Genomic DNA, 25660 nt, shown 5'->3' with positions numbered 1-25660 from the left:
CCAGACTTGAAGCTTGGCATTCAGGCCAGATTTCAATCTTGGTTTTATCAGACAAGGGAATCTTGTTTCTCATGGTCTGAGAGTCCTTTAAATGCCTTTTGGCAAACTCCAAGCGGGCTGTCATGTGCCTTTTACTGAGGTGTGGCTTCCATCTGGCCACTCTACCATAATTGCCTGATTGGGGGAGTCCTTCTGGAAGTTTCTCCTATCTCCTATCCACAGAGAAACTCTGGAGCTTTGTCAGAGTGACCATCAAGTTCTTGGTGACCAAGGCCCTTCACTGACCAAGGCCCCTCCCTGACCAAGGCCCTTCACCCCCGATTACTTACTTTGGCCTGGTGGCCAGCTCTAGTAAGAGGTGGTTCCAAACTTCTTCCATTTAAGAATGATGGAGGCCACTGTGTTCTTGGGGACCTTCAATGCTGCAGACATTTTTGGGTACTCTTCCCCAGATCTGTGCCTCGACATACTCTTGTCTCGGAGCTCTACGGACAATTCCTTTGACCTCAAGGCTTGGTTTTTGCTCTGACGTACACTGTCAGCTGTGGGACCTTAAATAGACAGGTGTGTGACCAAATCATGTCCAATCAATTGAATTTACCACAGGTGGACTCCAATCAAGTTGTAGAAACATCTCAATGATGATCAATGGAAACAAGATGCATCTGAACTAAATCTAAGTCTCATAGCAAAGGGTCTGGATACTTATATACATGTGTAGAATTGCAGGAAATTAGCTTTAAAATATTTTGAACAGTTTGGGGTTACATGTGTTGTGAGGTGGGGGTTTGTTACTACACTGCATAATGACAATATTCATCCTGACCTTTGCCACCTAGGAAATTTGTGTGACCAGACCTTCTAAAATAGAAATTGAGTACCCCTATAGTAAAGAATTTCCCTCAGACACTTGAACATGTCTATATTCAAAGCACAACACTGCCACCTAGGGTGCAACTTTGATTCCACACACAACAGCAATACACTTGGTTTACTTTCTCTGAGGGAAACCAGGAGTGCAGCTATACATGAAATGGGATGCAACATGGTTTATAGGTATAGGATAACACAGACTACAAAATATTTGTGCCACATTTAAAGCAGCTGCCATCTGGCTGTTTTTATTAATCAACATGAAGAACCAAACACAGCAAAGGTGATCTGATAAAAAAACATGCACAAAAGATATGCCTTTTTATTATCTTTCACTCTTTACCATCTGTATTAATTTGGTTGGAATATTTAACATTAGAATATAACGCCCTAAATACGGTAGGGAGACTGTTTTTATAAATGACGATAGCAGCTAACCATGGCACCTTTGCAGTGATCCACAGCTCTGATTATGATACACTGTAATGTCTAAGGCGTGGACTTTATTGTCCTCTCTATCTATAAGGCGTGTGCAAGGGGTTTGTGGATTGTAATAAAAATATGTTAATTACAACATGGCTGGTCTTTTTTAGCTTGTGTAAACTGTGACTAACTAAAACTAGCTATCCCTCCTGATAAATATGGTCTTGCCACAGGCTATTGACAAACAGTTACAGCTGAGTCCACATTTCACTTGTAGCCAACTACACTGTTATATAAAGTACTTTCATTATCCGAGTACTACATAATATAGAGACTGAGTAGAAAAGTTATTTCAAAAAACATTTTAGTATATCTATTTTAGAATATCTTTGGACAGTAAATTAAGTCCAAATATGAGGCCCTTCAGGATAATACATTCAATCTTTTGATTCTTGTATATATTCAATCTTTCTGATTATAGGTCTACATTCTATCCAGTGTATGTTCATTGAAGCTTGTGCTAGACACTGCATAATACGGTATAACAAGTGTAATAAATAACAATATCAATAATACAAGAACAAGCAATCCTGTTGTTGAGTTCCTCTGATAGACAGTATACCTTAGCCTGGTCCCAGATCTGTTTGTACTATCATTCCACAAACATTATGTTTGGCATAAGACACAGAGTACAAGGAGTCAAATCTTAGCACAAATAGACTGGTAGCCAGGCTAAGTATTAGTGATGCGCGGGTTGACTCATAACCAGCAGTCCCCGTGGTTATATGGGTTTAGGGTCATGAAATATTGTGGGGATGAAGGGTGGGTGGGTAGCGGGCGGCTTGATTAAAAAGAAAACAATACTTAAAAAATCTGTAAATGTAACCTATCATTCTTGTGAAATGTATATCTATAGGCTACATTGACGTTTTTCTTTAATTATTTTAGGCTATCTGGCATTGGTGCATAAGCTTAATGTTTAGGGCCTAACTGTCGGTGTGCCAAATAGCCTACACGCCAAAACCCAAATGCACTTGGGAATGGGCAGAAAAAAGTGAGCGTCTATCCATGGAGGCAAAAAGGACAATGTCAGACTTTAATTCAATAAGAGAAAAGCTGTGAAATGGAGAGTTGAACATAAAGAGAAGAGAGGGACAGAAAAGTAATGTTTGGGAAAGAATTGGTGAAGTGGTTAAAGAGGATGATAGCAGTGCTGGCAATGTTGTGTGTGATGATTGTGAGGCACTATACAAATTCCACAGTCACAAGACGGACTTCAAATAGGCCTATGGCACGTCAAGGGAACTGTAGCCTACTGTTCAGATGAGTTAAATGGAAAATGAAATCTGAACACTGACTGTAGGTCTATAACCTCTCACATAGACTTAATATTAACTCCTGCATAATTAAGCATTTATTTAAGTAAAATGATACATCAAATGTAAGCAAAATTTGAACTCGGGAACAAGAGTGGAGAAATTAGATTTCTTTCTTTCAGCATCTTGAGAGAATGTGAATGGGCAGTTAGATAGTGTCTGTAGAGGTGATATCTTTATCAGCATCATAAAAGCTGACATTAAGCTATTTCAACCACATAAAATATGCATCCAAGCTGAACTGAAATCTTATCAGAAACATGTTGGGTCGTTTTCACACTTTTCTGTTTCCTTAGAACCGGTCAAACTGATGTAATTTCGAAATTTTGCACAGAGAATCTTTTTTACCTATGTCAACTAGATTGAAGCATTATTTCTATCAATGTATCACATTATTCTGGTGATCAAAGGTTTATTTAGTCTTCTAGGGCAACATATCGACCTAATGACAAGTTGAATAACAAATAGCCTACAAAATTTTGGAAATTATAACCAGAAACTAATCTAAATCAGGCAAAAAAGAATACTGCACCCCCTGTCAAATCGTTCCGACATCTCACACTATCCTACAGCACATTTTTTTTATATTAGCAATTGAGATTTTCACTTTATCACATATAGACGGGCGTTTGCGGATGGGTTATTAGCAATTGCGGGCAGGTGCAGATGAACAACGCCCCATTACAAAATATACCTTTCCTGTGACTAATTATATTGTTAAGAACCATTTAATTACATCACAAAGCTTTATTCCGTTCTGACATGAAGTAACACTTAGACATATTACTCAAAACATACACCCACAAGGCAAATTGGCCAGTGTTACCTAGTGTTGATTTGTCAGTGTAACATTTCTAGTGTTGATTCAGGAGTTAAATTAAATCTGAAATTAACACTCAGTAGTGTACAATAACCCCAGTGTTAGTGTTTATATCCAATGTTAAGTGTGAGAAATTGATTGTGTCAGTTTTACTCTGTGGAGAGTAAAACATTCCCAATAAAACCATGCCCATCATTATCACATTTCCCAGCATTCTCTACTGGAGGTAGTCATTTTTAGGATTGTTTTTAAAATCTGTGTTTTTGCATGTACATTGATTGATTAATATTATGGTACACAAATACAATTTTTAAATAACATACATTTTTCTCAACTAATCCAATCAGATGGATGCAATAAATGCAACTATTACTTAAATGGCTGTTCCAGTTTAAATGGTTTAGATAAGGGGTGGAAAACTCGGGCCCCGAGGGGCCTGATTGGTGTCACCATTTTGCCCTAGCTAATTTAGAACGTAATTAGTTTAATCAGCTGTGTTTGCTAGGGATGGAGGAAAAGTGTGACACCCTTCTGGATCCTGAAGACTGGAGTTGCCCATCCCTGACTTAGGTAGTCTCCTCACAATGTTCCTAACCCTTACAGTCATTCTGAATGATTAAAAATCTGCCTGGTTTCCTATAGGAATTACATCCCTTTGCAAGCCTGCATAATGTGACTTGCAGATGTGGCCTGTAAACCAGGATTGTCCTAGCACCACTGTTAGGGTAAAACTTGGCCATCAAAGTAAGGCCTTATATATTTAATGTATTGTCCTAAAGCATTATATTTTAATGATAACATTCAGCCCTAGTGGGAAGTCCACAGGAGTGACATTAATAAATTCAACAACCATGTCTCTGTCACTAACAAATACTCTCATGGGTGGTAAATCTACAATTAACTTGAAAAGGCAAGGCACTGGGAAATTATATTGGAGGTGTGGCTTAGTTGAGGCATGGCTTTAAATTAGTTGTTTTTGGCACCCATGAATGGAAGTGTTGTATCAGTTTAAGTGGTCTATGGTTATACTTATTTAAGTTAGAATATGTCTTCTGCTAGTCCTGAAGTCTTTGTAAATGCTTACATAATAACAAGTAGCATTAAAGACATTATTATTATTGTAATCTCCTTAATCCAACACAAGCGACATTGTCAACAGATACAGACCTCTTTGCGTAATGGTTAAAAAAAATACTGTATAAGGTGTTATTGCATAACACCATTCGTGTAAACTATATACACTTCCTAGTGTTAAAAATACTATATGAAGTGTTATTGCATAACACTAAAAGTGTTAATCATGTGGATCTGTATAGAAAAAATTGTCACTGTAAGTGTTGATTTAACACTGGAGAATTTGCTGTGCATGAATATCACAATTTCCACCCCAGAACAATATACTGCTTAGAGTTTGATCATGATAAACTAAGTATACAGTAAAATCTACCATTTTGGTAGACTATGATTGTCAGATTAAGACAAGATTGGCATTTTATTTTTGCACATATAAGTAACTTGCTTTGTCCGAGCCAGATAGGCCCATAGGACAGGAGACAATCTCCTGTTTATGTAGTGTGAGGCAGCATGATGCACAAGTACACCCCCTGGACAGGATAGTAATGTATCGCAGGGCCTTTTGCACAGATTCTGTAAGGCATTTCACTCAGCCTTCATTTTGTCTCTGATATCCGAAGGCAAGGTTTCAAACAGGACGTCCTCCACCACTAGACCGCCACGCTTCAACGCCCGGCAGAACCGCAGCTCTGGAGGCAGGAGCTCAAAATGGTTGCCCTTCAGTTCCAGGTGTGTCAATAGAACCAGGTATGAGATCTTTGGTGAGAGCAATGACAGCGTATTCTTGCCCAGCTTAAGGGTTTTGAGCTTCTTGCAAAAGAAGAGCTCGTCTGGGAGGTTATCAATCTTGTTGCACGTGACAGAGAAGTACTGAAGACTCTGTAGGACGCCAATCTCCGGCGGAATGAACCGGATGTCGTTGTTGGACAGATCCAGGTAACGAAGCTTGTTGCATAAGAACAGGTGCGAGGGCAAGATCTCTATCTTGTTGTGGCTGAAGTAGAGGCGCTCCAGGCTGCCAAGCTTCTTAATGTGCTCAGGGATGTAGCAGATACTGTTGTGCCAGAGTTTCAGGCACGTCAGCTTGTGGAGGTGCTGGCAGCTGACAATCTCCTCAATGGAGCGCAGGTTGTTTTCCTTCAAGTCCAACTCCTGTAGAGTTAGAGTTATACAAATGTATTTTAAGTGTCACTCCACAATATTACAGGAATTGGCAATACATATGACATATTTGAAGTCAAGAAAACAGCCCAGAAGAGAGTTAGCTGGAGATGCACCTTTAAGGCCCTTTGCTCAACTAGGAGCTTAAAGTCATTATATATTTAAAAACCACATTGTGGGCCACTCAGTGTGGAGACACTGTAGGGAATCGTACCAGACAGTCATAGTACTGTATATCATGCCTGTAGGTTGACCATTCTAGATAGAGTTTGAGACACTGTAGGCGATCATAGCAGGCGGTCAAGGTACAGCATATCATACCTGTAGGTTCGTGAGGCTAAAGACAGCATGTGGGATGCGTTCCAGGTCACAGTGCACCAGCTCCAGTTCAGTCAGGTTCACCATCTTCTTCAGGTTGTTGAGCATCACCAGCTTGGTGCCATCGTTGTAAACGTACAGCCTCTGCAGGTGGCTGGACACGTCTACGATGGACTGGGGAATCTTTGTAAAGTTACTTTTGAGCGAGAGGGTCTTCAGATTCTTCAGCTCCCTTAGAGACTCCAGAACCACATTCTTAGAAGCGTCAGGACTCAGTGAGCCAATGAGATAGAGCTCCTCTAGATTCCGCAGGTGGTACAGCCAATGAGGCAGTTCCCTGCTGTCATCAAACTTTACCCTGAGCACCTTACATAAAGATAGAATGATACTTTATTATAAAAAATAAATAAAAACATGCCACACCAAAGACTACCAGAATAGCATACCTTAAGGTTATCCTTGAGGAAGGAAGTGGCTGTGGTGTGGCTCTTTAAGCAACACTGATACAGAGACAGCTCCTGGAGGTTTTCCAGCTGGGCGATGGAGGCTGGGATGGTTACGTTGTTGATGATCTCTAGCTTCAGGGATTGGAGCTCTGTCACCTCGAAGATGGTGTCCGGGAGCCCAGACAGCATGAAGAGCTGCAGCTCCAGTCTGTTGTTATGGTTGGTCAGCAGTCTCTGACGCAGCTTCTCTGGTGTCCACTCGTGGTTCAGGTTCAGCTGTTTCAGTTTGTTCTCACTGACCTCAGACAAGAACACTGCAAACCTGAGAGAAAGAAAGAAGAAGAATACGTTATTGTCCAATGTAGACAGATATGCCATGGAAACTTCTTCTTTTGTCTTCTGCTTTATTCCAACCCCGAACGGTTGGAGCAGGGGGTAGCCATACAACTGCACCCGAATGGTTTGTTTTACAATTGGAGGCATTACATACTTATCAACAGCAACGAAGAGCTGAATTACTTGAAACAATTTACCATTTTCAAAAAATATATATTTTACACCTTTTGGAGTACAGTGGGTCGTACTGGTCGATCATGTGCAGCATAAAGGCAAAGTCATTCTTCACGTCTGGGATGTCATCAATTCCCGTTTCTTGCCGCACATATTCAAAGGAGTACTCCTTCAGTGAGCGGTAGAAGAGCCAATAGGAAGTGTAGAGGCAGGTGAATCCGTACACAGCCACGAAGCACAGGTAACAGTACGACAACTTAGAGAACAGGTGGGCCATGGTGTGATTACAGGAGAAATGCTTATATCCCGTCATGTCCTGTATGTCCACACTGCACTTCACTGTGATCTGCACCTCAGAGACTAAAGCACTGTTATACGCGATGATGAGGAGGAACTTGAACACTTTGAGAACAGTCTGGCGAACATACATAACGTAGAGGATTTCCCCCTCTTCGACATGCAGGCGGAACTTCTTCACCTTCTCAAATAGAGCTTTGGCCTGTTCTCCTTCCTTCTTATCCAGAGCGCTGGCTGTGGGCTTGTCCACTACGATCTTCTCTGGGATGGATTTGAGGGACTGGGTCTTCTCCAGGCTGTCCAGGTTCCCCTCTACAGACACGTTGAGGATCGCTTTGCTGGCACTGTTGTTCTTGTTGTCCTTGAATGAATAAATAAATAAATGTATTAATGAATGCATTTTATTTGAAATATTTCAAATATATCCAATACAGGGCTGTTTCCCGGATACAGATTGAGCCTAGTCCTGGACGAAACAGAATTTTGAAAGGAGATTCTCCATTGAGTTTTCAGTCCAGGCCTAGGCTTTATCTGTGTCCAGGAAACTGCCCCATAGTTTCATCAGCCATTTGACTGCAACAATACATACAGTTGAAGTCGGAAGTTTACAGACACCTCAGCCAAATACATTTAAACTCAGTTTCACAATTCCTGACATTTAATCCCAGTAAAAATTCCCTGTCTTAGGTCAGTTAGGATCACCACTTTATTTTAAGAATGTGAAATGTCAGAATAATAGTAGAGAGAATTATTTATTTCAGCTTTTATTTCTCATCACATTCCCAGTGGGTTAGAGGTTTACATACACTCAATTAGTATTTGATTGCCTTTAAATTGATTAACTTGGGTTAAATGTTTCAGGTAGCCTTCCACAAAATTCCCACAATAAGTTGTATGAATTTTGGCCCATTCCTCATGACAGAGCTGGTGTAACTGAGTCAGGTTTGTAGGCCTCCTTGCTTGCACATGCTTTTTCAGTTCTGGACAAAAAAATTATATGGGATTGAGGTCAGGGCTTTGTGATGGCCACTCCAATACCTTGACTTTGTTGACCTTAAGCCATAATGCCACAACTTTGGAAGTATGCTTGGGGTCATTGTCCATTTGGAAGACCCATTTGTGACCAATCTTTAACTTCCTGACTGATGTCTTGTGATGTTGCTTCAATACATCCACATAATTTTCCTTCCTCATCATGATGCCATCTATTTTGTGAAGTGCACCAGTCTCTCCTGCAGCAAAGCACTCCCACAACATGATGCTGCCACCCCCGTGCTTCACGGTTGGGATGGTGTTCTTCGGCTTGAAATCTTCTCCCTTTTTCCTCCAAATGTAACAAAGGTAATTATGACCAAACAGTTCCACTTTTGCTTCATCAGACCAGAGGACATTTCTTCAAAAAGTACGATCTTTGTCCCCATGTGCAGTTGCAAACCGTAGTCTTGCTTTTTTTAATGGAGATTTTGGAGCAGTGGCTTCTTCCTTGCTGAGCGGCCTTTCAGGTTATTTCGATATAGGACTCGTTTTACTGTGGATATAGATACTTTTGTACCTGTTTCCTCCAGCATCTTCACAAGGTCCTTTGCTGTTGTTCCTGAGTGGTATGACGGCTGCTTGGTACCATGGTGTTAATACTTGTGTACTATTGTTTGTACAGATGAATGTGGTACTTTCAGGCGTTTGGAAATTGCTCCCAAGGATGAACCAGACCTGTGGAGGTCTACAATTGTTTTTCTGAAGTCTTGGCTGATTTCTTTTGATTTTCCCATGATGTCAAGCAAAGAGACACTGAGTTTGAAGGTAGGCCTTGAAATACATCCACAGGTACACCTCCAATTGACTCAAATGATGTCAATTACCCTATCAGAAGCTTCTAAACCCATGACATAATTTTCTGGAATTTTCCAAGCTGTTTAAAGGCATGGTCAACTTAGTGTAAGTAAACTTCTGACCCACTGGAATTGTGATACAGTGAATTATAAGAGAAAGAATCTGTCTGTAAACAATTGTTGGAAAAATGACTTGTGTCATGCAAAAAGTATATGTCCTAACCGACTAAAACTATAGTTTGTTAACAAGAAATTTGTGGATTGGTTGAAAAACGAGTTTTAATGACTCCAACCTAAGTGTATGTAAACTTCCGACTTCAACTGTACATTTATACACTGCGTGTAAAAAACATTATAAGCACATGCTCTTTCCAAGATATAGACTGGACCAGTTGAATCCACGTGTAAGCTATGATCCCTTGTTGACGTCACTTGTTAAATCCACTTCAATCTGTGTAGATGAAGGGCAAGAGACCAGTTAAAGAAGAATTTTAGAGCCTTGAGATAATTGAGATTGTGTATATGTGCCATTGAGAGGGTGAATTGGTAAGAAAAAATAGTGAAGTGCCTTTGAACGGCGCACCGGTTTGTGTCAAGAACTGCAACACTGCTTGGTTTTTCACGCTCAACAGTTTTTCGTGTGTATCAAGAATGGTCCACCACCCAAAGAACATTCAGTCAACTTGAGATAACTGTGGGAAGCATTGGAGTCAACATGCATCAGCATCTCTGTGGAGGGGTGGGTTCAACTCAATATTAGGAAGGTGTTCTTAATGTTTTGTACACTCAGTGTACATAGAAACATATATACATTCTAACATAAAGTACATACTGTACAAACACATACCAACAATACCTTCTCCTCTGGGTTCTCTCCAGACACCTCGGACAGAGCTCTGGTAGTCCAGGGGGAGTCAAAGCACTTTCCCAAGATGGAGATGAAATGCTCTATCTTAGAGCTGGAGCCTGGGAACTTGAACCAGAAATTGCTACACACCATGAAGATGAGGGTGTGTATGAGGACTAGGTAAGGGAAGTACTTGGCGTACCAGTGCAGGGCTTTCTCGTAGCACATCTGGTTTATGAAGCTGTACTGTTGAAGGTCCAGGTTGGTTTTCAGGCCCATCATCTCATGCACATCCTGCGACACAACAGGTGAGACCAGCTCGGTTTTATTTGGTAAGGGTATTGTTTGGTTCATTGATATTCTCTGTGGAAGGCAGATGATTTTGTCCTGCACCACCTGAATGAAAAGAAATGTGAAAAAAGACATTCACAATAAAGCAAGCAACCTTAATGTAAGATGACAATAGAACTGTCAAACAAGACCCAATGATGGCAATATATACACAATATCACAATAACTGAGTAGTAAACAGTTCTGCAATATTGAAATTCTTCACTGATTGTAATTTTCCTAAGATTTTATTAGGCACATTTATTTTTTCGCTCTTTTTTATTTTTTAATAATGAGCTAACCCACTAGGCAATTACATTGAATCAACATGGAATAGATGTGGAACTGACGTCTGTGCCCAGTGGGAAAGTGAGTACCATTTCCAATGAATTCATTACAAAACAGTATCTTATAGTAAATTAGATACAATGATAATACAAACAACAGAGGGGGATATCGGATGTTATTTCTCATTTCCTTCTGTGACAACATTGGTAGGACTGTGACTCAGACAGGAAATGACCAATTTGTGTTTTAGCCACCGCAGACTAAAGAGGGAGTCAGACTGATTGTAACGCAATGCAATACTGTACCACCAAATGATATGTTATTCTTTGACCTACCATTGCACTTTTATAACACTTACAACATTACCAATTGTTCTACTGCAATTATAGACTGATCATGAATGTGGTGATGTATATAGTTTATTTTTCTTCAGCTTTGTAAATATTTGCTTTTCTTATGAGCCAGACCAGTGATATAGCCTAAATACCATGTGGACTCTGTCTGGAAAATGTGTCTAAAGAAAATGCCTAATCAGCTGGAAAAGGGGGAAGCTCTCTCTCTTTTAATGCAGGACAGGAGAAATTAAAAGTCAGACTTGCTGAGTACAGTGTTGTGTCTTTGGCATCATTAAAAGTGTTGACTGTTATTTTATCAAATCAATTCTCTGTAATTATTATTACGTGATTCAACTAATAATGTAAATGTAATTAACTAGGAAGCCGGGGGACCACGGAAAATCTTCAGATTACAAAATTATAATTTTCCGAATATTACTTCAGATATTTTAATATCTGATCAATTAGTCTTCTATTAAATGAATTATTATTTACCTCACGTCATTCTCATTCCAAACATCGTAAATTGTTTGTTATCTGCATGAACCCAGCCTAAACTATGAATTATCCATACACCTGTCACGCTCGTCGTAATGAGTAGACCAAGGCGCAGCGTGAGTAGAGTTCCACATATTTTAATAAAATGAAACTCACCAAAACAATAAAGCACAAACGAAACGTGAAGCTACTGGTGTGCACTCAGGCAACTAAATGTAGACAAGATCCCACAAGCACAATGAGGACAATAAGGCTACCTAAATATGATCCCCAATCAGAGACAATGATAAACAGCTGCATCTGATTGGGAACCATATCAGGCCACTATAGAAATACATTTCACCTAGATGACCCACCCAAGTCACTATCACACCCCAACCAACGCAGAGAATAAACAGCTTACTATGGTCAGGGTGTGACAGTACACCCCCAAAGGTGCGGACTCCAACCGCAAAACCTGACTCAATAGGGGAGGGTCCGGGTGGGCATCTATGATGGATGACACAGGGCATTGGGGGTGGCTCCGGTGCGGAGCACATCACCGGAAGCTCCGGACCGTGGATCGTCGGCGGAAGCTCCGGACCGTGGATCGTCGTCGGAGGCTCCAGACCGTGGATTGTCACTGGAGGAACCAGACAGTAGATCGTCGCAGGAGGCTCTGAACTGAGAACCCTGCTGAAGGCTCTGGACCGCCGACCGTCGCTGGAGGCTCCGGACCGCAGACCGTCTCTGGAGGTTGCGGACCGTGGACTGTCGTTGGAGGTTCCGGACTGTGGACCGTCGTGGAGGTTCCGGACTGGAAACTGTCGCCGGAAGCTCTGGACTGGGAACTGTCGCCGGAAGCTCTGGACTGGGAACTGTTGCCGGAAGCTCTGGACTGGGAACTGTCGCCGGAAGCTCTGGACTGGGAACTGTTGCCCGAAGTTCTGGACTGGGAACTGTCGCCGGAAGCTCTGGACTGTGGAGGCACACTGGAGGCCTGATGCGTGGTGCCAGCACTGGTCGTACCGGCACTGGTGGTACCGGGCTGGTGACACGCAACTCAGGGCGAGTGCGGGGAGGAGGCACAGAACGTACTGGACTGTGGAGGCGCACTGGAGGCCTGATGCGTGAGACTGGTACAGGTGGCACCGGGCTGATGACGCACCTCAGGGTGAGTGCGAGGAAGAGGAACAGGACGTACTGGACTGTGGATGCGCACTGGAGGCCTGATGCGTGGGACCGGTACAGGTGGCACCGGGCTGATGACACGCACCTCAGGGCGAGTGCGGGGAGGAGGCACAGGACGCACTGGACTGTGGAGGCGCACTGGAGGTCTAGAGTGCAGAGCTGGCACAACCCTTCCTGACTGGATGCTCACTCCAGCCCGGCAAGTGCGGGAAGCTGGCACAGGACACACTGGGCTGTGAAGGCGCACTGGCGACACTGTGCGCATCACCGCATAACACGGTGCCTGACCGGTCATACGCTCCCCACGGTAAGCACGAGGAGTTGGTTCAGGTCTAAACCCTGACTCCGCCAATCTCCCCGTGTGTCACCCCGCAAAAAAGTTTTGGGGCTGCCTCTCGTGCTTCCGTTGTTGTTCTAACTCCTCGTATCGTCGCCGTTCCGCTCTCGCTGCCTCCAACTGCTCCCTTGAATGCCGATACTCTCAGGCCTGCGTCCAGGGTCCTTCTCCATCCAGGATTTCCTCCCATGACCATTCCTCCTGGCCATGCTGCTTGGTCCGTTTTATGTGGGTTCTTCTCTCATGCTCGTTGTAATGAGTAGACCAAGGCGCAGCGTGAGTAGAGTTCCACATATTTTAATAAACTGAAACTCACCAAAACAAAACAATAAAGCACAAACGAAACGTGAAGCTACTGGTGTGCACTCAGGCAACTAAATGTAGACAAGATCCCACAAACACAATAAGGACAATAAGGCTACCTAAATAAGATCCCCAATCAGAGACAATGATAAACAGCTGCCTCTGATTGGGAACCATATCAGGCCACCATAGAAATACATTTCACCTAGATGACCCACCCAAGTCACTATCACGCCAAAACCAACACAGAGAATAAACAACTTACTATGGTCAGGGTGTGACAACACCAATTGGCTTAATCATTTATTTACTAACTAAATAATCACAGAAATGCATAAACAAACAAACAGTAGATATTGCTTACTAACAAGGAGAGGGAAGATTCCCAAGTGGGCTAAGCCGATATGACGGCTTGGTGGACAAAGGGAAGTGGGTGTGGACTGACAAAAGGGATCACTATACACAGTATATACAGTGGGGCAAAAAAGTATTTAGTCAGCCACCAATTGTGCAAGTTCTCCCACTTAAAAAGATGAGAGAGGCCTGTAATTTTCATCATAGGTACACTTCAACTATGACAGACAAAATGAGAAAAAAAAATCCAGAAAATCACATTGTAGGATTTTTAATTTATTTATTTGCAAATTATGGTGGAAAATAAGTATTTGGTCAATAACAAAAGTTTATCTCAATACTTTGTTATATACCCTTTGTTGGCAATGACAGAGGTCAAACGTTTTCACACACTGTTGCTGGTATTTTGGCCCATTCCTCCATGCAGATCTCCTCTAGAGCAGTGATGTTTTAGGGCTGTTGCTGGGCAACACGGACTTTCAACTCGCTCCAAAAATGTTCTATGGGGATGAGATCTGGAGACTGGCTAGGCCACTCCAGGACCTTGAAATGCTGCTTACGAAGCTACTCCTTCGTTGCCCGGGCGGTGTGTTTGGGATCATTGTCATGCTGAAAGACCCAGCCACGTTTCATCTTCAATGCCCTTGCTGATGGAAGGAGGTTTTCACTCAAAATCTCACAATACATGGCCCCATTCATTTTTTCCTTTACAAGGATCAGTCGTCCTGGTCCCTTTGCAGAAAAACAGCCCCAAAGCATGATGTTTCCACCCCCATGCTTCACAGTACGTATGGTGTTCTTTGGATGCAGCTCAGCATTCTTTGTCCTCCAAACACGACGAGTTGAGTTTTTACCAAAAAGTTCTATCCATATGATATTCTCCCAATCTTTTCTGGATCATCCAAATGCTCTCTAGCAAACTTCAGACAGTCCTGGACATGTACTGGGGGACATGTCTGGCACTGCAGGATTTGAGTCCCTGGTGGCGTAGTGTGTTACTGGTAGGATGGTAGGCTTTGTTACTTTGGTCCCAGCTCTCTGCAGGTCGTTCAGTAGGTCCCCCCGTGTGGTTCTGGGATTTTTGCTCACCGTTTTTGTGATCATTTTGACCCCACGGGGTGAGATCTTGCGTGGAGCCCCAGATCGAGGGAGATTTTCAGTGGTCTTGTATGTCTTCCATTTCCTAATAATTGCTCCCACAGTTGATTTCTTCAAACCAAGCTGCTTACCTATTGCAGATGCAGTCTTCCCAGCCTGGTGCAGGTCTACAATTTTGTTTCTGGTGTCCTTTGACAGCTCTTTGTTCTTGGCCATAGAGGAGTTTGGAGTATGACTGTTTGAGGTTGTGGACAGGTGTCTTTTATACTGATAACAAGTTCAAAAAGGTACCATTAATACAGGTAACGAGTGGAGGACAGAGGAGCCTCTTAAAGAAGAAGTTACAGGTCTGTGAGAGCCAGAAATCTTGCTTGTTTGTAGGTGACCAAATACTTATTTCCACCATAATTTGCAAATAAATTCATTACAAATCCTACAATGTGATTTTCTTTATTTTTTTTTCTCATTTTGTCTGTCATAGTTGAAGTGTACCTATGATGAACATTACAGGCCTCTCTCATCTTTTTAAGTGGGAGAACTTGCACAATTGGTGGCTGACTAAATACTTTTTTGCCCCACTGTAATTATATTAATTGAAATGCTAATCCTTTGCACACAACGCTCACTCATTCGGGAATAATTGCAATCAATATATATTACGCCCATGTGTCGTTGTGATCTTCTCTGTTGGAATCCGGTCCATCTGCTGGAGAGTTAATCCGAGTCTCTCTCTCGCTTTCTGTTTCCCCGAAGATCAAAGTCATTCATGGTTAGAATGGATACTTCAGAGTACCATTCAGAAATGTTGTCAGAGAATAGATGTTTTGGCGGTTGTCTGTATTCTCGTCCCAGGTTTACATCATGTCTAGCTGCAGACTAGTAATCATTATCTAAGATTTGCTCTTATTCTGTAGGGATCGCTAGTCTCAGGGTTTAACCATTTCCAGCCATGTAGCCAATGCTCCACGTGGTATGGTAATTTAATAACTATTCGCAATCAAATCTCACGCTGTGGATTTGCTTAGTCTTGGTACTCAAACCTGTGCCACCTCAGCTTACACCGAGGTATGCGTAGTCTGAAGAGGATTTCCTCAGGAGGGGGTTTTATTCGTAACAATAGGAAAGGGGTGTTCCATGACGCCAGATCATGTCTGTGCTTATGGGAGTGGGCCAATGACTTAGTTAAGCTTTAAAGGGAATACAATTCTCTCACATTAAAGGTTTAACATCACATTACATCATTTCACAAATAGTTTAATGTTTCATGTCTCATTAATTTTATACAAGAATTAGATGCAAACACCATAATTGAGAAATGTACACATTCAGAGATATAGTTATGTGTGTTTCCTGTCGTTAGTGAGGTCACCAAATGAAACACACTCAACATAACTGTCCTTTAAGTGTCCACGGACTCTTCCCACATTCTCACAAGTGGACATATAGTTTCATTTTCACATTTTGGGGATTTAGGAGTTCAACCACATGAAATCCTTTGTTCACTCTGTGGTCTCTCTTTCAGCATGGCCAGGGGGAGATAGTCTCCGCCAGGAATTTACGACCTGAGATAACAGAACCTGGGTGTAGGAGAGAGTGAGAGGGGGAAGCCACGATCGATACCCAGAAAGAGCCACGTCATGACAACAGAGATCAGCAGAATTCTACACACCCTGGCCATCTCTCTCTCTCACACGCACACACGCACGCACACACACACACACACTTCTCTTTCTCACTCTTGATCTTTCTCTTCTTTTACTTTCTCTCCCTCTCTCTGTCTCTATCTCTCTCTGTCCTGCTCTCTTTCTCTCTCTGTCTTTCTTTCTCTCTCACACACACTCTCTCTCACCTTCCCCCTTACCGTTCATCTACATCCGGTAGCTACACTTGTGTGTGTAAAGCTAAAAAATGTCCCTTTGGCAGAGCCAGTGTTTACCTCCACTACTGTAAACTGAGACAAACAATCCCATAATGCCAGGAAATGTATTAATTAGGGACAGTGCTGTCTGCTTTGACTAGGCTGCGGTTCAGTTCACCATGTAAACTACCAATGTAAACTAATGAGGGTCATCAGATGGGTCATGTGAACACAGTTTTTCAAAATAGTCATTATTTTTGTAGTGATCCTTCCCTTGTTTCAAGGGACAACACGGAATATTCTCACCACAATAAACAAGTTCCTGTCAATGGTGTTTTGGGCTTTTCTAAAAAGAATGACTTATAATCTACAGGGGTTTATAAGAGGAGAAGGATAGCGGCTCGGGTTAATCCTTACAATTTCACGTGGAAAAACATGATTTCACTGTGTAGTTTCATGTTATCACATGTTGCTTCACATGTTGTCACATGTTATAACATTAACTTCACATATAATCACATGTGACCAGATCAAAATGTGATTGTGGAACACTCACATGTGATCATGTGAAATTCATGTTTTTTTTTCCATAAGGGAGGGTTCCACCCTCTCTCTGCAGCTGGTCAGAGTCGTGAGGGGAAGGGAAGTGACAGGCCACTGGTCGCTGGAATCATGGCTGTGTTCCAGATGGCTCTGGACAAAAGAAGTGCACTACGTATATAGGGAATAGGGTACCATTTCGGATGAAGCCCATGTGTTTATGAAGACGTGGTGAGGCAGGCGGGAGACATTTTTGGTGCGCAGTGTCTGTGTGAGTGTTTGTATGTGTGGAGTGCAGGAATGTTTTCCCCTTTCCGTTGGTAAACTTCCACTATACTGTGCAACTTACATGAACCCAACACTGGGCTGTTTGTGACTACAGGACAGGACACAGTAGATCTACAGAGCAGTGAATCAGCAAGTTACTTTAAAGGCTAATATCTGCTATAACATCCTAACTACACAGCACACAAGGCATACTGTGTGAATTACAACATATTTCTCATTATGACATCAATTCAACCACTTTTGCCCGACTAGGTATAGGACTATGCTACAATATAAAGTTATAATGTGTATGCACATTGTTCATTAGATAGTCAGGCCTTTTGGACACTCTGAGGCGGGGAAATCAGACATTGTGAGGTTTGAAGATACTGACCTTGTACTGTGTATCTGAACACTCAGATCATGAGCATGATGACAGAGAGGTAGTGTGTGCACTAACCTGTCATGTGCATCCGAACACTCCGATCATTAGCATGACCACAGAGAGGTAGTCTGTGCACTAACCTGTAGGGTGCATCCGAACACTCCGATCATTAACATGACCACAGAGAGGTAGTCTGTGAACACATCCCACCAGGGCTTCAGAACCCGGAATGCTGGCTCCTGCTCTGAGAACTGCCGGAACTCCGTCACAGGAATCATGGCTCCCGCTGAGACAGAGATTTAGGGATTGTTTGCAAACAATGTATTTATAAACAATGTATAGCTTCAAAATATGTTTAGTCCTTATATGTGCCAATCTTTACAATCAAAGCTCCATTTATGAATTTAAAAGTGGTTAAATTTCTCTATCCCCATCCATTAGATTTTTATCAAACCAAGTGGCAGGGCTGCCTTTTGGTTGAAAAAAAGTCTGGAAGCTCCATTTAAATGGCCTTGTCACTTTCCTGGAGGATGCTGACCTACTGTATATGTTCAACATGGCCAGCTTCCAGACTAGTTGAACACGCAGGGGGAATTGTAGGGGGAAATGTAGCTAGCCTTCACAAGACAATACTTGGAACTAATAAGGTTTCCTTTGTGTGTGGGGTTTGGGTGAATTAAACTCTGCTTCCTGTCATGCTGTTAAACATGAAAAGAAACCATGTTGCACCTATACCTGCGTACATGAACATGTGTGTCAATTCGTACTGGTGATACTGTTAATGATTTGACTGTACAACAATAAACCGAGGCATGATTTTGGCAGTTGGTCTAGATCAAAACTTCATGGCTGACATACACTAAACAATCTGCCTGTTGGATAACTGAATCATAACATAATATATAGAGCCATGCTAGTAGCATCATCAAGGCCTTATAAGCACCTCTCTCATCAACAGCATCTGAGTCAGAGGAACATTCTTCAACATTAAGAGAAAAGGATGTCAAATGTTTTTCCTATGATAATCTCTTATTTTGGAAAGTTATTTCTTAAAGCATGAGTATGATTCTACTCTGTTTGCACATTAATGAAAATGTAAAACAATACAACCAGAATAGTAACCCACTGGGCACAAACTGGTTAAATCAAAACTGATTACATATACAAAAAATCATGAAGGTAATGGATTATCAGGAATTGTTGTCTTTTTTTCACCCAACTTTTACCCTAAATCATATAAGATGGTTAACATTTATGTTGATTTCATTTTGACTTGACGTTAGTTGACAACTGAATGAAATGTAAAACAAAACTAGACGTTGAACTGACATCTGTGCCCAGTGGGAAGCATTTACATTAGTTAGCCTATATAGTTTACTCTGTAAAATGTCACATTTACATGATAAAGTATGTATATAGGCTACTTACGTATAAATATATGTATGTGTATAAGTATGTATAAGGACACAACTAAATAATTAATAAATATATCATATTCTAGAAGTTAGATATACTTGACTGTGTTTGTTTGTCGATGGTTTTAATTTTGTTCTAAATTCATGTACAGTATATACAGTCTTCAGCACTAAACAACCACACAAGTGTATAGTCTATCAAATCATATCTCAAGAGAGCTACAGCTAAATATGTGAGACTTTTAATAACACAGCTGCACTGTTTAGATAGACCACCGTACTAGAAACAAACAACCATCTTTAACCAGTTGGAAAGCCTAAAACTTTGTCTCAAAGTCACAGATATACTGATTTTACTGTGGAAACTAGACCTATAGTGTCATCTCTATTGTCCTTTTATTGTCCTACAACTGAACACACTGTTCCCTTGAGGAGTTCCTGAGATATGGAAATAATGCATGTACGTACCTCGACATTAAGGGTGGAAGAAAGTTCAGGTTCAATACAATTATTTTTAACATGACACTTAACTATATATATTAATGGAAATGTATACTGAGTATACCAAACATTAGGAACACCCTCCTAATATTGAGTTGCCCCCCTTTTGCAATCAGAACAGCCTCAATTTGTTGGGGCATGGACTCTACAAGGTGTCGAAAGCATTCCACAGGGATGCTGGCCCATGTTGACACCAATGCTTCCCACAGTTGTATCAAGATGACTGCATGTCCTCTGAATGCCACACAAACACAGTCCATCCCTCAATCCGTTTTGTCACGAAAGCCCCATATACTACCCACCATTGCGACCTTGGCTGGCCCTCGCTTCATACTCGTCGCCAAACCCACTGGCTCTATGTCATCTACAAGACTTTGTAGCACACGCTCCAGCAGGTATATCTCTCTAGTCACCCCCAAAACCAATTATTTCTTTGGCCGCCTCTCCTTCCAGTTCTCTGCTGCCAATGACTGGAACGAACTACAAAAATCTCTGAAACTGGAAACACTTATCTCCCTCACTAGCTTTAAGCACCAACTGTCAGAGCAGCTCACAGATTACTGCACCTGTACATAGCCCACCTATAATTTAGCCCAAACAACTACCTCTTTCCCTACTGTATTTAATTTATTTATTTATTTTGCTCCTTTGCACCCCATTATTTTTATTTCTACTTTGCACATTCTTCCATTGCAAATCTACCATTCCAGTGTTTTACTTGCTATATTGTATTTACTTTGCCACCATGGCCTTTTTTGCCTTTACCTCCCTTATCTCACCTCATTTGCTCACATCATATATAGACTTGTTTATACTGTATTATTGACTGTATGTTTGTTTTACTCCATGTGTAACTCTGTGTCGTTGTATGTGTCGAACTGCTTTGCTTTATCTTGGCCAGGTCGCAATTGTAAATGAGAACTTGTTCTCAACTTGCCTACCTGGTTAAATAAAGGTGAAATAAAATAAATGTAAAAAATTATCTCAAAGCTTAAAACTCCTTCTTTAACCTGTCTCCTCCCCTTCATCTACACCAGTGGTTCCCAAACTTTTTATAGTCCTATACCCTTTCAAACATTCAACCTCCAGCTGCGTACCCCCTCAAGCACCAGGGTCAGCGCACTCTCAAATGTTGTTTTTTGTCATCATTGTAAGCCTGCCATACACACACTCTGCGATACATCTATTAGACATAAGAATCCGTGTGAGTTTTTCTCACAACCCGGCTTGTGGGAAGTGACAAAGAGCTCTTATAGGACCAGGGCACAAATAATAATATAAAAATCAATAATTTTGCTCTTTATTTAGCCATCCTACATATAACACCTTATTTGTTCGTCAAAAATTGTGAATAACTCACCACAGGTTAATGGGAAGGGTGTACTTGAAGGGTGTGTTATTTTGCACATCTTAATATTTTATTTGTCAGTCTGAGATATGGCTTTTTCTTTGCAACTCTGCCTAGAAGGCCATCATACCGGAGTTGCCTCTTCACTGTTGATGTTGAGACTGGTATTTAATGAGGCTACCAGTGGAGGACTTGTGGGGCGTCTGTTTCTCAAACTAGACACTCTAATGTACATGTCCTCTTGCTCATTTGTGCACCGGGGCCTCCTACTCCTCTTTCTATTCTGGTTAGAGCCAGTTGGTGCTGTTCTGTGAAGGGAGTAGTGCACAGAGTTGTACGAGATCTTCAGTTTATTGGCAATTTCTCACATGGAATAGCCTTCATTTCTCAGAACAAGAATAGACTGACGAGTTTCAGAAGAGAGCTCTTTGTTTCTGGCCATTTTGAGCCTGTAATCGAACCCACAAATGCTGATGCTGATACTCAACTAGTCTAAAGAAGGACAGTTTTATTGCTTCTTTAATCAGAACAACAGTTTTCAGGTGTGCTAACATAATTGCAAAAGGGTTTTCTAATGATCAATTGGCCTTTTAAAATGATAAACTTGGATTAGCTAACACAACGTGCCATTGGAACACAGGAGTGATGGTTGCTGATAACGGGCCTCTGCACACCTATGTAGATATTCCATTAAAATCTGTAATTTCCAGCTACAATAGTCATTTACAACATTAACACCCTCTACACTGTATTTCTGACCAAAAGTGACTTCAAACTCTTGAACAGTAGTGTAAGTGCTCCACAATAGTATGGGGCTTGCCTGTCTTAGCCACTCGGTAGCTCACCATATAAGACGCTTCTAGCATCTTCTTATTAATGGTATCAGTTGCTTTCATACATGTCTTACTCGGAAGTCATCTTTATTCTCGCTCAAAAAACTCCTGTGGCTTGTTTTTCAAATTGTCATGTTTCGTTTCTAAATGTCTGCGCAAGAGTGAACATTTCCTGCGACAGAGTAACTGTTATTGTGATTGGATGTTAATTATTTGACTAGGCTACCTGTATTTGTGTAAGGTTTTGTATTTATTTTCTTAGTCAACCTTGTGTTCTGTTTCGTTTTGTTCTTGAACGTAGCCCTGTCTTTCATTTTTATTCATTGATTTCACCTGTGTTAGTTACTCACCTGGTCTCATCAGCTCCTTATTTAGTTCAGTTCATTCTGTTTGTGCCTTTGTGAGGTATTGTTCATTTTGACTCTACTAAGCCTTTTCCTAGGTCGTTTGTGAGAAGCAGTTGTAGCCTTCAGTCCTAGCTTTGACTCACCTGCCTGTTTACCTACCTGTGTATGACCATTGCCTGCCTGTGACCACGATTCCTGCCTTCTGCGAAGGTGAAATTAACATCTCCCGCACTCTGCGTGTGAATCTACACCTTTTTCTCCCTGAGTATTCATTACAATTTTTCTTTGTGCTGTTATTTAGCTGAACACTCGCCCAAATGTATAGCCCCGGTGGAAAATATAAATGCACTGTTTGAAAATGTGTTTAAAAAATGTGAATTACATTTTTATTTGGCGTTTCCCCCGACGTCATTGTACCCCAGTTTGGGAATACCTGATCTACACTGACTGAAGTGGATTTAACAAGTGACATCAATAAGGGATCATTGCTTTCACCTGGTCTGTCAATGTCATGGAAAGGACAGGTGTTCTTAATGTTTTGTATCCTCAGTGTATATTGTATAATACAAATGTATATGAAGTTCCAATGGGTATAAGGCATTAGTAAACACTCTGTATCGGTTTAACTCCAATCAACTATAGTGGGAAAAACTGTACATAGCCTTTGATCATTTTTTACAAATGATTCCTCCCTAGCCAAGATAAGTTATTTGCTTTGTCAACTCAGTGAGCTGGCCTGGATGTCTGGGCCGCCTGGGTTTTATCCTTTGCCTGGCTCTTCCTGACAGGAAACTCTGCAAATCTCCAACACTGACTTATTGGGCCTGCCCAAAACAGACTATGATTGTGTCCCAAATGGCACCCTATACCCTATATAGTGCACTACTTTTAACCAGAGTGCTCTCGGGATACAATATATAGGGAATAGGGTTCCATTTGGGACAGACATGAATGCTTGGATAGATCACACCCAGTCCCCAGTCAGTCCCAAGGATAACACATCCTGTCCAAGATGGGTTTATTAGTTAGGAGGACCATGGAAAAACTATGTAGAAAATATTAGACCCCAGGGTCACTTTGAGAGAATAGGGGTGATTGTAACAATAGGTCTTAAATGATAACAATAACGTCAGACTTATGTAAGTGACTTGGGACATCTTTTAATAACTTGTACAATGAAAATCCCAAATGTCTTATACTACCAGTATTATTCAACTACATACTGCATACTGCATGCGGAGCCTATAGGTTAACCTTAGCCGACTTTTCTTAGTTCACCGTCAAACCACATAATAGAAGGTAACAACATTGCATCTCTAGATAAGATTAAGATAAATATGACACCATCCCCAAAAAACAAAAAACAAAACATAAACCATTCCCTCTCCACAGGGTACTGACAAGCTCAAGGGTTTAGTATTAGGGTATACAGTATATGGCTAATCTATGGTGTGAATTCTCTGTCTTCCATAAATAGGCACTCATACTGCTAACCAGTTATTCATATGGAGAATAATATTGAAGAACTATTTTTCATCTTCTTTCCTTTTTGGGAAGAGGGGGGAGGGGATGGGGGAATAGGTGATATCATTATCCAAACTTGAGAAATTCCCACCACGTTTCATATTTCTAGCCTTTAAACAAAATAATAAAGCCTATGTGTGGGTTTAAATCTAGTTGAGTTACAGTACATGGCATATGCCTAACTCAATGTTAGCATTATTCAGAGGCAGTGTCAGCTAGTGCAGGAGGCTCGGGTTACATGGGCTATAGACAGGACAAAGTTAAAAGGTATATTTATATTGCTATGCAAACATGGCAACAATGTGTAGGCTAATTTACAGCAAAACCCGAATACAATGTAACGAAATATGCGCTATGAAAACAACATGTACATTTATCATCAATCATGTAAGAATACAATAACAAAATGTGCCTTACCCTAGTGATATCCGCCTGACAGCCTAGATTCTGTAGCGGTTTGTCGATGGGTGTTTTTTAGGGCAGCAGCGGCAATCATGTCCTTGTGGATCTGGTGTGGTCCTCAGCTTTCCGTTATTTCTGACTGCAAGCTAGTTCAATGTTCCTGTTTGTGATGCACAAAGACTATAGCCTACTGACTGACTGACGCGGTCAGGGCGGGGACTAGCCGGTAAACGTTTAGGGCTAGTTTGAATTGAAGAGGGTAGTCCATAAATGCAGACGAAGGATATCAAGGAAAAGCTCTGTTTTGAGGGACGGTCTAAGATCCCGCCCAATATGTTCTCCAATCTCATAAAGCATTTGGCTCAGTGCCATTATCCTCGCAAGGTGAGGCATTAAAAGGAATTGAGAACAGCGGTGCCAATCATTTTGACCCCTATCTTTTTGAGAAATAAACATCACTTGGTAAACAAAATCTATTTCTCTGAGCAATTGTATTAGCACAAAATAATATAATTTCCCTATTTTTTGGAGCATACAATATAGCTCAGTATATATATTATTTATTTCATGCAGTTTTTTGCATCTTCATCAAGGATGGAAAGAGTACTGATATATACTACTCAAGAAGAAGTACTGTTACTTTAATGACATTTTACTCAAGTAGCAGTACTATTACTGGTGTAAAACAAACTACAAGTAAAACTAAAAAGTAGCTTCCCTTCCTTGATCCATTTCCTTCCCTAGCTTCCTTTCCTCCTTTCCTAGCATAAATCTGTATGTAGAAAAACGATGGATTTGTCAAAAATGGTGTTAATGTCACACCCTGATCTGTTTCACCTGTCTTTGTGCTTGTCGCCACCTCCCTCCAGGTGTCGCCCATCTTCCTCATTATCCCAAGTGTATTTATACCTGTGTTCTCTGTATGTTTGCTGCCATTTCGTTTTGTTTCTTCAAACCTACCAGTGGCTTTTCCTGTGCGCCTGTCTGTCATTAGTTCCTGTTTTCTAGCTTTCCTGGGTTTTGACCATTCTGCCTTCCCTGAGCCTGCTTGCCGTTCTGTACCTTTCAGACTCTGCTCTGGACTACTGACCTGGACTACTGCCCTGGACTACTGCCTGCCCTTGACCTGTCGTTGGCCTGCCCCTTTGTTTTTGTAATAAACTTTTGTTAATTCGAAACTGTCTGCATCTGGTTCTTCTCCTTAGCCTTGACAGTTAACATTTGAGAGGAAAGGAAATTAGGAAAGGAAAGGCGAAAATGGAGCTGGAGAGGAAAGAAGAAAGGGATCTAGAAAATGAGGAAATAAAAGGGAGCTAGGAAAGAAAAGGAGGAAAGAAAACAAATCCCAGAAAGGATAGGAGGAATGGACAGTAGAATATGAGGAATGAATAGGAGGAATGGAAAGGAGGAAATTAAAGGGAGCTAGGAAAGGAGGAAAGGACGCTAGGAAAGGGATCAAGGAAGGGAAGTTTAGAATGTATAGGAAGAAAGGAAATGAGGAATGAAGATAGGAAGAGAAGCTATGAAAGGAGGAAAGGAGCTATCAATTATAA

The 25660-nt window shown here is 41.4% G+C and overlaps 1 protein-coding gene across 4 annotated transcripts; it reads right to left on the bottom strand.

Annotated features, from left to right (window-relative positions):
* Nucleotides 1–1081: 1081 nt before the first annotated feature.
* LOC110524592 (volume-regulated anion channel subunit LRRC8C) lies at nucleotides 1082–24861 on the bottom strand. Of its 4 annotated transcripts, none has more exons than XM_021604400.3 (7): nucleotides 24123–24861; nucleotides 17878–18023; nucleotides 9975–10370; nucleotides 7052–7659; nucleotides 6492–6813; nucleotides 6049–6411; nucleotides 1082–5718 (listed from the first exon to the last, which is right to left on the bottom strand). In XM_021604400.3, the coding sequence occupies exons 2-7, from the start codon at nucleotides 18013–18015 to the stop codon at nucleotides 5152–5154; spliced, it is 2394 nt and encodes a 797-aa protein (XP_021460075.3). In that variant the 5' UTR covers nucleotides 18016–18023; nucleotides 24123–24861; the 3' UTR covers nucleotides 1082–5151. The 4 variants fall into 4 exon arrangements, with proteins under 4 accessions (XP_021460075.3, XP_021460076.3, XP_090092169.1 ...); XM_021604401.3 differs by having other exon boundaries at nucleotides 9984–10370; XM_090236043.1 differs by lacking the exon at nucleotides 17878–18023 and having other exon boundaries at nucleotides 9984–10370; nucleotides 24123–24385.
* Between the last annotated feature and the right edge of the window lie 799 nt (nucleotides 24862–25660).

This window comes from Oncorhynchus mykiss, chromosome 5, assembly GCF_057628025.1.
Source record: "Oncorhynchus mykiss isolate SJ-2025 chromosome 5, ASM5762802v1, whole genome shotgun sequence".
NCBI lineage: Eukaryota > Metazoa > Chordata > Actinopteri > Salmoniformes > Salmonidae > Oncorhynchus > Oncorhynchus mykiss.
This window is presented reverse-complemented; position numbering and strand designations above follow the sequence as displayed.

What these genes read in the sequence shown, in the direction of transcription:
- LOC110524592 (XM_021604400.3), bottom strand. Translation starts at nt 18,015, where the DNA reads ATGATTCCTGTGACGGAGTTCCGGCAGTTCTCAGAGCAGGAGCCAGCA. An exon ending in CAGAGGAGAAGGTATTGTTG is followed by an intron (nt 7,660 to 9,974) that starts GTATGTGTTTGT and finishes TATTCATTCAAG; the next exon opens with GACAACAAGAACAACAGTGC. An exon ending in TCCTCAAGGATAACCTTAAG is followed by an intron (nt 6,412 to 6,491) that starts GTATGCTATTCT and finishes TCTTTATGTAAG; the next exon opens with GTGCTCAGGGTAAAGTTTGA.